At 40.9% G+C, this 12448-nt stretch overlaps 1 protein-coding gene across 2 annotated transcripts in view; it reads left to right on the top strand.

The window, feature by feature from the left end:
* REPS2 (RALBP1 associated Eps domain containing 2) overlaps positions 1-12448 on the top strand; it is a 96292-nt gene that overhangs the window by 24066 nt on the left and 59778 nt on the right. For both annotated transcript variants that reach the window (XM_071430472.1, XM_071430471.1), the window contains exons 2-3: positions 9792-9915; positions 12164-12312. In XM_071430472.1, coding sequence (XP_071286573.1) covers positions 9792-9915; positions 12164-12312 — 273 coding nt within the window. The remainder of the gene's footprint in view (positions 1-9791; positions 9916-12163; positions 12313-12448) is intronic.

Genomic DNA, 12448 nt, shown 5'->3' with positions numbered 1-12448 from the left:
GAAATAATAAGGCAGCTGTTGTAGAGGCAGCAGGAGCACGCTGCAGTACTGTCTGTAGGCAGTCCTCTAGACCTCTTGGTGGTGACTTAAAACAACTTTGTTTTCTGGGGTTCACTTAGAGCAATGCAGTTACTTGGACAGATTAGGAAAAGAAAAATTTGACTGTGAAGGCACATATTTTGGGTAGCCTTGGCTTGAGTTTAACAGTAGAACTGTTGAAAGAAATTTCTGATAACAGTTGATTTTTTTACTTTTACAAAAAAGATTACAAGCCTTTCTGCCCATTTTTCCTCACTATTCTTGACTTCAGCATTTATCTAGCAGTAGTCTCCATTGTTTTTCCTTAGGTGCTAAAAGGGTCTCTGAATTTGAGAAGATGTTTTGATTGTTCCTAACACATTATGGTGTGTCCACAGGAGATGTTATCTCCTTAATGCTAAGCTTTTCCAGCCTTTTTCAAGATACTCTTTGCACCTTAGGTGAGTTTGGCAAGCTTCTTTATGGGTGGTGGGGCAGTGATTTCACAGACTGTTACTTATACTCAAACTTTTTATGATGATGTTTTAACATGAGAACAAAACGGAGTTGTATTGCAGAGCTTCATATGTTACTCATTTATTGAAGAGTAAGTTGCAACAAAGAGTTGATGTTTGCTTTTTCAAAGGGTAAATTAAATCCTGTCTAGCAACACCTTATGGAATTTTCTGTAATACACATTTGTTTTGTATGAGTAATACCCCAGCTGAATTTGTACTCCAACAAGAGATAAGGCATCAACCCAACCAACGAAGATTTATTTTTTTCTTCAGAAAAATCTGTTATTTCTCAGTGTGTGGTACGCTGTTAAGAGACTGAAATTTAACAAACGTAGGATAAGGATTCTCTTTATGAATGACAAACTAAAAGATTCATTTATGTGCTTTTGTGCATACTTGAAGAGTCCAGCATTTTAAATGCTTTCAAGTTCCATTATAAAATGTGAGTGTTTTCAGGGTTTTTTTAAAAAATCCCTCATGGTAGGTGTTTTAATCCATATCTGAACTGCAGCAATGAAGAGACAATTTTTCCTTTTGTAAAAAAAGGCTTGGACAGATTGCAGAAACCTTTCCTTCAAAGGTTTGATTTTTTAGGCTGAGTTTCAAGTTATGTGTAATTTCAATTTTGCATATGTATAGACACACAGCAGTTTGAATAGATTTTTAAAAAAATGCATTTGAAATATATTGGACTAGTAGTGAACTCAAGCTTATAAATGAGTGCCATATTTTTAAGTCAGTGAAAATGTACTCTGAAGATGAAAATACTAACAGATATGCTGCTTGTGTAAAGTATTACTTGAAATAATAAGCAACTTTGTTGCTGAAGTAGTCTAAAATGCCCAAACCACAAGGATTTTGTGTGGCAAAAGTAGTGTTGTTCTTTAATTTTCCCATGATCATCCTGTAGTTCCATTCCCAAAGGATATGGGTGCAGCTCCTGTGCAAAACATGGCATTTCCACTTGAGCTAAAAAGCAGCTCCCCATTCACTCTCACTAAGATTTAGATACTATTTTCGTTCAACCTTCAGAAAATGAAAGTTTTAGGAACAGATGGATGTTTTGGTTGGCCTGGTTCCAGCCCTGGCCAAATTTCAGTGTGGATAGTTACATCCTGCCTCCCTCAAGCTCTTGCAATGTCAGTTGCTTGTGGGTAAGGGGAGTTCAGGATAATGTCTCTGCTGAGTGCACAAGAATTGGAGAGTGTAGGTTCTATTCTGTCATGTCCTGGACCTTCTCTGTGTTATGTCCATAGATATGCTCTTGAAAGAGAGGAGGTGAGCAGGAAAATGAACAGAAATCCTGGGATGACTAGTGCCTTTACCATATTTGCAATGTATAAAATATATAGTGTTAACCATCTGTAGGATGATCTTTATGAAACTCATGTCCAAGAGAATCAAATGCTCTTGGCAGGGACTTGCCTCAGAAGAAATTTGGATAACCCTTGTGGAAATTTTCTGCAATTTACTTGTTTGGATGAGGCAGTGTGACAGCTCCGTGCTTGCCATTGTACTTGCTCTTACTCCCTTGCTTCCACAGTCAAGATTTGAAAAGCAGATAAAGCATCTATAACTCAATTCGGTTTACTTTGCAAATTTCTGTGGGTTTTCAGATTTTAACAGTGATTTTTGGCAGGATTCTGCATGCAGCATTTCAGAGAGTGACCTGCTAAGTATCTGTGTTGCCCTATCTAGATGCAAAGTGATTATCTACAAAGAATGTGAAGCAGTTCAGTGAATAAATGGATTTAAACAAAAAAAATCTGTACTGATTGTTGGCATCTTTGTGCCAAGTTCTTTAAGCTGGAGTAACCTGTTCTCAGAATTTATTTTTATGTTCCAAGCATTACTAAAATTTTACTTGTACTCCTACACATGTTTATTGACATATGCTGTATTTATCGAGCTTGTTAATACAAATTTGATACAGACAGGGAATATGAAACACAGAACAACTTTAATGCATGAATGCTGTTCTTGTAGCATTCATTTTCAAAATAGTGAGGAAAAAAAAGGCAAGGAGGTTTTGAAAATAATTTGCTTCATCTCTTCCACCTCTGTAAGCTTTTAACATACTCCTAAAGGTATGTGTTTGGTGAAGGTGGCGCTTGGCTTTCCTATCAAAGACAGAATGAAGTATCAGCAAATGTGTGTAACAACCTCTCACCTAAGGCTGTAGGCACTGTTATCACAAAAATAATTTACTTGGTGTGATGATTGTCAGATATTTTTCAGGAATGGGGCTTCTTAAACTCCCCTGTGAGACTGACATGAGATGAAAGTGTCCAGCTTTTCCACATTACATGCAGGTAGATGGTTGAGTAGCCTTTGTGTATTAAAGAGGAAAGGTTGAGCATGGGAGATGGCATTTCTTTCAGGTATATTTCAGAGGCTATAAGTATTAGCATGCATCAGCAGCCTTTATTCTCTGGCAGACTTTTTCTTGTCAACACTCCTTAATAATTGATATCTTTTGCTTATCAGTGCTGACTTACATGTCCTCATAGCTGTATAATTCAGATCAATATTTTGTGACTTGTGGTATGCTGGCATTACCAGTCTTCCCACTTGAAGAGAAGTACTGCATGATTCACATGTTTGGGTTTCCTTAGGCATCCAGAGCTCACTGTTACCCAAGAGAGAGGACTGGACAGAGCCTTGCAGTGAGCAAATGTCACTGCCCTGCTCCAGCCCTGCTCCTGCCCACAGGCTCTTTAAAGATTGAAACCAGTTGTGTTACAGGTTGGGCTTATTTTTAACCTCTGCTAAGGAATCAGCATTTTCCAGTGCATAAAATGGTTCTGCTAAGCTTCATTGTCAGACTTGGAGTTGTTTGAACCTGGTTTTGTGTTTGTTCAGTTCTGTCAGCGGTGTCGCAGACAACGGGCGCTGAATTGTGACCCTTGTGGTTCTCAGTGTTGGCGTAAAATGTTCAGCTTGGAGCTGATGGAAAAGTGTTTCCCTGTTCCCAGAGTGAAGTGCTTTCCCCCCAGATATGCAGGGGTGTGATGGAGCACTAGTGCAGGCAGATGTGGATGATTCTGGGTCATACCAGGAGGAGGGAGTTTAGGGAAACCCCGATGGTGCTGTCAGCAGGTTTTTGCCTAACTCAGGGGGTTGCTCTCTGCTGCTTTTAGCACTGTATTTGCTATGTGAAGTTGTGAAGCTTTTGCACTTTATCTGTTGCTTGCCTTGCAATTTAAAATTATGGTGTTCTTAAATGTAAAGTGATGATCATGCAGAGCTTAAACCATGAGAATGTATTATAGTTAGCTCTTTAAAAATATACTATGTATGTGTTGTCTTCTGTGCCATAAACTAAGCTGTTTTAAATTTTGTTTTAAACATTGGAACCCTGCTTGTTTAAAATAGCTTGATTTTTAGTAAGCATTTCAGGTGATGTTTAAAAAAGTCTCAGATAAAACATTTGTTTTTAAAAGACGAAATGACAGAATAAAATAAATAGTTACAGAAATACCACTGATACTTTGGAGCAAAGGTAAAGAACCAATCCATGGCAGAGCCTCTTCCTATGTACATCTGGGAATGTAATGCTCCAGCATATTCCTAATGCCTTCCCAGTCAGTAATCCTTGATGCGTTGTTTCTTACTTTGCTTTAAATATTGAAGAAATAGATATGTAGCCCTGAGCTCCAAGTAGTATTACAAATGTCTGAACAATGATCTATTGAGAGAGAAATACCTGTTTAAGAATGTAGCAAAACTTGTCTGTAATAAGCAGATCAAAGAGTCTGTAAACACAAATTAAAGGAAAAAAAAAAAGAAAGGGTAAAGTGGGTCAGATGCGTGACACAATTTTGAGATAAGCTGTTGATAAGCCACTGCTGCAAATATTTGTCTTTGAAACTATTATAAGCAGCTGGCTGACCCAGAAGGGAGCCTGAGGTCACTCTGTAGTTCAGGTCTGAGCTGTAGCATCCCAGTTGGTTGTCCTCAGGAGAGTGCTGGGTGAGGTGTGCATTGGGTCATGGCAAAAGCTTTTCAACACCTTCCCTAAAATTCAGAGGCACTTGATAAACTGGAAAATATTTCTGCCTCATTATAGATTGAGCAAGGACAAGTAAAAGGAGATGTGCATTCTGGGATTGCACTGAGATGGAAATTGTAGCGAGAAAATTTCCTTTAACATAGGAGCCAGTGATGGTCACCTTCTTCTTCTCTCCCGGTGAGGTGACTCATTTAGCTCACATGTGCTCTCACAGGATCCCACAGCCCACACAGAGTTGTGAGAGCCTTCGTGAGGCTGGATGTGCCCACAAATGACAAGCAGTGACCATCTATGTGGCAGGTATCAGCAGGGTGACAGAGAACAGACAAAAATTGTGTGCCAGCTTGATACAGAGGGTGCCAGGGCAGCTAAATGAAAAAGCAAAAGTGCCAGGTCTACCTTTGCCTTGAGGCTCCAGGATGACCATTTCAGCCTGTCCATAGGATTAAGGTATAATTATTTCTGATTATACTCCTTTTTCTACTTACTAAAAACAAACTTCAGCTCTTGGCTCATATTCAGTTTCTGAAGTTTAGTCCTTGCAATCTAAATTAGACCTGCCCAGTGTGTTTGTGAGGTCAGCGCTCTTGGAGACTGCAGTGGAAACTTGTTTGGAGAGAACTGGGGAGAGCTGGAAAAATGTCAGATTGGACTGGGAAAAGCTGCTTCATATGGGATGTCTTCAAGGAGCAATTATAAAAATAACACTTGCTGTCAGCTAATAGAGCAGAGCAGTGAGTGGATAAAAAATACAAAAATCTGCTCTGTGTTCCAGTACCTGAAGATGTAGAGCTTTTCTAATAGAAGTTTGCATGGAGCACAGTGGTTTCAAACAGCAACACTTCTGAAGAGCTCATAGCTCATTTCAAATTTTAATGTTTATGAATTGGAGATTTGTTTTTTAATACTACTAAAAATTATTTATTTTTGCAACCCTAGAAAAACTTCTTACCTGTCAGAATGCGTGCAGGCTTATAGATCTTGCTCTTTCTCCCCTTCTTATGGTGCTTGGTAGAGAATGTGGTGTGATTCCTCTACAGAACAAGAGTGCTAAGGCTACCTGCTGAATACCCATTGTTTACTCAGCAGTGTTCTTGCCTCACAAACCATTGAACAGGGCAATTTTCCGTGACTGGAATATTGCTGCAGGCCACCTGATCAGGAGAAGGAGTCGATGAAGCCTTCTACAGACAGCTGGAAGTACCCTCATGATCATAAGCCTTCACCACCTTCTTCAACCACTTTGGTATCTTCTGGAAAGACAACACAGCTGGGCACATAGTTCAGGAGGGTCCTGCAGAGCACTGGTGATCAGTTTTTGATACAGGTAGGGGAGGAGCCAGCATGGAGAGGTGTGGTGCCACACCTTGTGCTAATGAAGAAAGAAGGACTGGTTCGGGATGTGAAGGTTGGGGCAGCCTTGGCTGCAGTGACCATGACATGATGGAGTTCAAGAACCTGTTTTGAGGATACAGGGCAAAAAGTTGGATCCCAGCCCTGGATTTCAGGAGAGCTAAGTTTGGCCTCTCCAAGGATCTGCTTGGAGGAATCCCATGGGTTAGGGGTCCAGATAGTATGGATGGATCCAAGTGGTTAAAGTTCAAGCATCACTGCTCCAAAGATGACCAGGGGACTGGAGCATCTCTTAGGAGGGGACTGAGGGGCCAGACTTGTTTAGCCTGAGGAAGATGGAGAGGGGATTTTATCAATGTTCTGTAAGTATCTGAAGGGAGGTGTCAAGAGGATGGAGTTGGGCTTCTTGCTGGTGCCTAGCAACAGGACAAGGGGCAACAGGCACAAAGTAAAACACAGGAAGTTCCTTCTGAATATGAGGAAAATTTCTTTACTGTGAGAATGGCACATTCTCCTTCTCTGGGCATTTTTGGAACCTTCCTGTGTTCAATCCTGTACAATCAGCTCAATCAAGATGATCCTGATCTTCTGAGCAAGGAGATTGGACTCACAGATCTCCAGAGGTCACTTCCAACCCAGCCATTCTGTGATTCTGTGTGGTTTTGGACTAACTCTGTTTGTTGTCCTGAGGTTAGATTTGGCAAGTAACATTTGTAACCCACCACCATGAAAAATTATTTCCAATACATTCTTCATTACACTTCTCTTCAATATTTTGCTGTGACTGGAGGATTACAGTTTTCCACTGGAGAATTAAAGGAAAAAATGTTATATAAATGGACAGTCAACAGTTTTGCATTAAAATCCTTTGAAGTATCAAGGCATCCGAGTTGTTTTGATTTATACACGTGTCTGTTTAGCAATGCACAAGCAGAAAATACCAGTTCTCTTCTTGTTGGCTTGCTAAGAAGCATGCAGCCCAAACTGACAACAGATTCAAGGATTTAAATGAAAAATTACCATATCACATTAATATGCGGTGCCTTTAACTTGGATGGACCTTGGTAGGCTCCTAATAGTATATCACACAAACTAGCTTAATTTCAGAATTGCATATGAGTGTAATCTGCCCATCAAAAGCTATGTGCACTGACCCTGTGAAAGGTAAAACCAGGAAACAAAAAAATAATGCAGTGTTCAATTTAAGCTGCTGTGGAAATTTGAGCAGGCAGCATGTTCTGAGGATTTACTTTTGGATAAAGGCTAATCTGCTACCAACTTCTGTGGTTGCTGGAGAGAGGGGCTGCTCTGTTGGGACCTCCAAGCAGGGTTCTGATGCAGATAGTGTGAAATGCTGGCTGGAAGGAAGCCAAGACTCTCTCCTTTAACTGGACAAGGAACCTGATGTGAGTAAATGCCTGTACCTGCAATTAATCCGTATAAATACCCACAATTAATTGTGTAATAAATTTCACTACTCTGTCAGCTTCCATCTTCTGCTCTGGACCATTAACAAAAATTCAGAGTCTGGTTGCACAAATAACAGAAGCTTGTGTCTATGAAATTTATTTCTGTTGTTATCAAAAAGCAAAATTACAGAGAGGCAGTTTCTGGTTCATTGGCTATAAGTGTGTACATGATAAACATCAGTGTATTTTTGAGGGGTGAGATGACCTTGATAAAAATTTGTAGTCTGCTTGTTCAGAATAAAATATTCATGTTTTCATATCGAAGCAAGTAGAGCATTTGCAGCATTCAGCAACCTTAATTTTTCAAAGTATAGAAAATTTATGGAAAATGAACTCAGGAAGGTAGTAGCATCTCTGTGAAAGTCCCAGCTGCTCAGTATTGCCTTTTTCCAGCAGCCAGTGAGAGGAGACACATCATGGTGACACTGTTGTTCCATGTCAGCAAGCATAGGCAGGGCAGGAAGTGTAGCCATGGCAGGAAAAGAGGCCAGGAGGAGAAAAGTCCCTCTGGGGTATACCCTGTAGGCACAGCCAGGGACTTTGTGCCCCCCAGCAGGAGCCATGCCAGGCACTGCCCCTGGGCCACGCTGAGCTGAGCACCCACAGCCTCCATGGGAGGGCCTGGCTGTGGTGGGTGCCCAGCTTTCTCCAACTGCCCTGTTCAGCCCTGGCATGTTTTATACAAACATCTCCCATAACAGACCAGAGCTGTGAACCCAGATTGAATTTCAGGTTGGTTGTGCCCCTTCTCCATCTGCTCCTCCCCAGGCTGTTGGATAAGCTGGTGGCTTCTCATATACCTGCCACAGCAGCATTGTCCCCAGAGCTGCCAGATCCTGGCATGTCTGAGGTTTTGCCCATGAGGAGCAGTCTGAAGTGAGCTGCTGTGCACATTCCTGCTCCACAGTCCAGTCCAGTCATCTGTGCTCCACACCACTGCACCAGGGCTGCTGGCTGGGGGAGGACTGTGCAGGAGTTGGTGGTGTGGGCAGTGGGACTGGGTGAATTGGGAGCATCCAGGACCAAGGGAAGAACCCTGCTTTGGAGTTCAGAAAGAGCACCAAAGGTGTGCCCAGCCATCCATCTCAGGCACATCCCAAGTGCTTTGCTTTCCCAGTGGAAAATAAAAGAAGCAAGGCCAGTGATAGAGGGAAGGGCAGAATAAAAAAGGACACAGTAGTAGAGAAAAAAGTAGAGGAAAGAGAATGAGTGTCTGTATAAGGACAGTTTAAATTAGCCAGAAGCATTTGTCATTCTCTCTTTTCCATCAAACAGTAGGAGGAAAAAAACCTGTTTGATGTGTCTTGTGACCAAGACTGAAACTTGTAGGAAGAGCAAGTAGCTGGAGCTCATTTGGTCAAAGCAGTTTTGAGAGAAACTCTCAAATCCAGAGAAGAAGGCATTTGTTTGAAAACAGTTGTCTTTGATTAGTAAGAATTACCATTCCAAAAGATTTGATTTTTTCATTAATTTTTTGGCCTGTCATTTTTCCACTATGTATGTATATGTATATATACATATAAAAATAAATCAGAAAAAATAGACTTTTCATTTGTGCTGTTTGCTTATATGCAACTTAATACTTTCTGTCATGCTCTTGTAGCTTGGGAGCCAATCCATAGACATGACTTTCCAGAAGCAACAGTTGCCCCTGGAGGACTGTCACAGAGGCTGCACCTCGCCAGCCAGTAGACATTGCTAATCTAGGTGTATTTTCATGAAAACAATTTGAAGTTTCCTATTATGTCTGGGGCAAATGGAGTTTAATTCTAACCCCAGTGCTTGTCTGAGATTGGTTTGTGAACATCTGGGAGCTCCAGGCATGGGAGAATTGGCACCTATGCTTAAAACCTGCTGATACCTGCTGTTTGTTTTGGCATTGTCTGAGTGTGTGAACATGGTGCTCTTTGCTTCATGAAAGTGGCAGAGTGAAGCAAGTAATGAAGTATACATAGAATTTAAACTTCAGTGCTAAGACCATGTTTATTTTTCACACAAAAAATCGTTTGCAGAAGTGGTGTGCTGGGATCTTTTGTTGTGTTTATGTTCCAGTTACGGTGATTATCTGAATTGTTGTTGTTAGGGCTAATAGTAAGTATAATTTTCATGGTGGAAATGTTTTACTGGACAGGATGCTTAAGAACTTCTAATTTCTCCTGCTGTTAAAATCTTACATAGTATGAAAATCCATAACTTGTTGTAGGATAGAAGTGTTAACCAGCAGTGCTTCTGAAAAGTGTAACAACTACCAACCTGTCCCTGGTGTACTAATGTTCTGAGTTGAAACAAATACATGTAGTAGAAAACTTCAAGTACAACAAGCATTTTGTGTTTTTAAAGTTTTTTCTTTGTTTATGTGGAGATGTTGACATCTGGAAGAGTGAAATTCATTTAACTGACAATGTGTGTCTTCTCTCTCAGATTACAGAAGTTTGTGGAGCCAAGCGTGTGGGTTATTTTGGTCCTGCTCAATTTTATATTGCTTTGAAGTTAATTGCAGCAGCACAGTCAGGGTTCCCAGTACGGATTGAGAGCATTAAGAATGGTAAGTAGCAAATTTTGCTTGCAGTGCTATGCACTTGTTTCTCCCTTTCTTTAATGCTTGTCAGCTCTCCATGGTGGTAAACTCTTTCTTCTTATGTTTCTCTGAACAATTTTAAGAAGCAGAGAAAGAGTGGAAGGTAATGTTACATGCTCCAGGTGAGTGGTGGAAAATTGCAGGGAATTACAGATATGGGAGATCTGAGATGACATCTCCCTCTGGAAAAGGCATTGCAAAGGAGCAGCAGGAATGACAGATGATCAGTGTGGGAGATGCATTTCTCTCTCACCTTCAGCCTCTAATCTTGACAGCTGTCCAGAGTGAGAGCTGATAGCTGCTTTGGTGGAGGCACATTGTGGGGCATGTGGGCAGGTCAGGGAGTCCCTCTGTGCAGGGCAGATTGTAACATTTGTCTGCTTTTGCAAATAATCCTGCCAAATAAATGGGTAGAGAAGATAAAATCATAGTGCTTACTGTGAATAGGTGTGAAAATGTATATTAGATGTATTTTAAAACTTTATTTTTCCCAGTGAGTTGACAGTCATATTAAGTGTACCATTTTTGGTGAAGAAGAAAGCTTCTTGAAAAAATCTTATCTAACTCAAGCAATAAAGAGAGAAAGCAGGTCCCTTTCAGCTGTGAAACCTTGATAGCAACTTGGAAGGAACTAAGTGTTCTTGCTTCAGTGATGTGCACTCTGCCTCAGCAGGGCTTGGGCTTCAAAACACAGGGCTTGGGCTTCAAAACACAGGGCTTTTTGCTGGAGCTGGAACAGGCTGGACCCCTTAGCTCCCATATCCTGGGTGGGCGTTCAAGCCATGCCCTGAGGCTGTGCTTGCACCATCCCCCTGGAGGAGCAATGCAGCCAGCTGCAAGATCAGAGAGAGGGCTGGAAAGGCAGCACCTCCCCACAACTCTGCAGTCAGGTCACTGCTCCCAGCTCTGCTCTGCTCTGCTCTCCCTGATAAGGGCAATGAAATGTCAAATTCATGTGCGTTGCAGGGCACAGGGAGGGGGTTCCCAGGTCTGCCCCATCCCAGGGAGGGGAGGCCAGAATGGCAAGCACATGATGACCTGTGTGAGCTGAGCTCCCGTGGTGCAGAGCTCCTGGCCAGGTGCAGGGGGTCAGGTGCAGCTGGCACAGTTCAGTGCCTTGCTGGAACAGGAGTTTGAACCAAGGGTGAAGAGGAGTGGCCTGGATTTGCCTGTCAGTTTTCCTTACAAACACCTTGTGCACTCTCTCTTGCATTGCTGTCCTTTTTAAAGATGTTAATTAAAAAGAAAAAAAAAAAAAACAACAACCAAACAAAAAACCCCAAACAACAAAACTCCCAAAAAACTAAATTAAAAACCTGGGCTGAGATTTACTCTATATGTTTTACCAGTCCAGCATATGTAAATAATCCACAACTTTGAGTGAAAACAGGTACTTGCAGTCCTTGTATTGATATCTTGCTTACTTACTGTTTCAGTAAAATTTCAATAAAACTTATTCCAGTGCTAATTAAATTTTCTCTAGAAAATATATATGAGCACCTTTAGAAGTGAGTAACATGTATCAAATTTCAATTCATTTATTTTTCTCATGGTTGTAACTGTAGGTGTAAAAGATTACAGAGGTGATGGACAAATGGCTTTGCTTGGTATTGAGCATTCTGTTAATTTTAATTTTATTGATCTTTTAGAGTGACTGTGCACAAAAATAAATGGTGTTTCTGCAAAATAATGGGGAATTGTCTTAAAGAGTGCCAAAGTGTCAGTCTCTTGCTCAGCACAGCAGATGCAGCATGGGACTTTTTAACACAGCTGTCTCTCTAGGCCTTGGTGTGATCTCTGAACCCTACCATTTTTGATCTGTTCCTTTTATGATGGCAGCATTGAGGATACTGTGATCCTGACTGATTAATTTATCTGTCCCACAGTTTCTGTGGGAAACTATTATTTTCATTACAGGCAAGGTTTTGAAGGCAGGAAATGAGTTTGCTGCTTGCTTTAATAACATGCACAAGGCTTATTTCTTTCTCTTTGCATGAAGAGATTATATATTAAGCTAGTGAATGTAGCTTTGTGTAACATTCATATTTTTATTAAAACACAAAATAATCAAAGGAGTCCCACACTTAAAAATGTTACAAAATATAACTAGCAGTCTTTTATAGATAAACTTTTCATTGGTTTTACAAGATGATACTGCTTAAAGTGCTTCTTTTGTTCTGTAGTCTCAATTGAATTTTTCTCTCTTTTAATACAGAATTGCCTCTACCACGATTTATGGCGCTGAAAAATGACACTGAAGTGCGTTATGGGACTCCAGCAGAATTCCATGGAGTTAAATTTCAGGTTTCACATGCAACTTTGGAAAAAAATTCCTACAAAAGAACAGATGAAGGGGACCAACAGGTAACAGCCTTGTCTCCTTCAGGCCAACATGTCATTATGCATTCTCCTTTTAGGTCCAGTTCTGTAAATGATTACACTCACAGGGGCTTACTCAATTTTCCAACACTAGACAGGAGATGAACTCCTGATGTGCAAA

The sequence above is a fragment of the Agelaius tricolor genome, unplaced genomic scaffold, assembly GCF_023055355.1.
Source record: "Agelaius tricolor isolate 1412-34295 unplaced genomic scaffold, bAgeTri1.0.p SCAF_7, whole genome shotgun sequence".
NCBI classification, from domain to species: domain Eukaryota; kingdom Metazoa; phylum Chordata; class Aves; order Passeriformes; family Icteridae; genus Agelaius; species Agelaius tricolor.
This window is presented reverse-complemented; position numbering and strand designations above follow the sequence as displayed.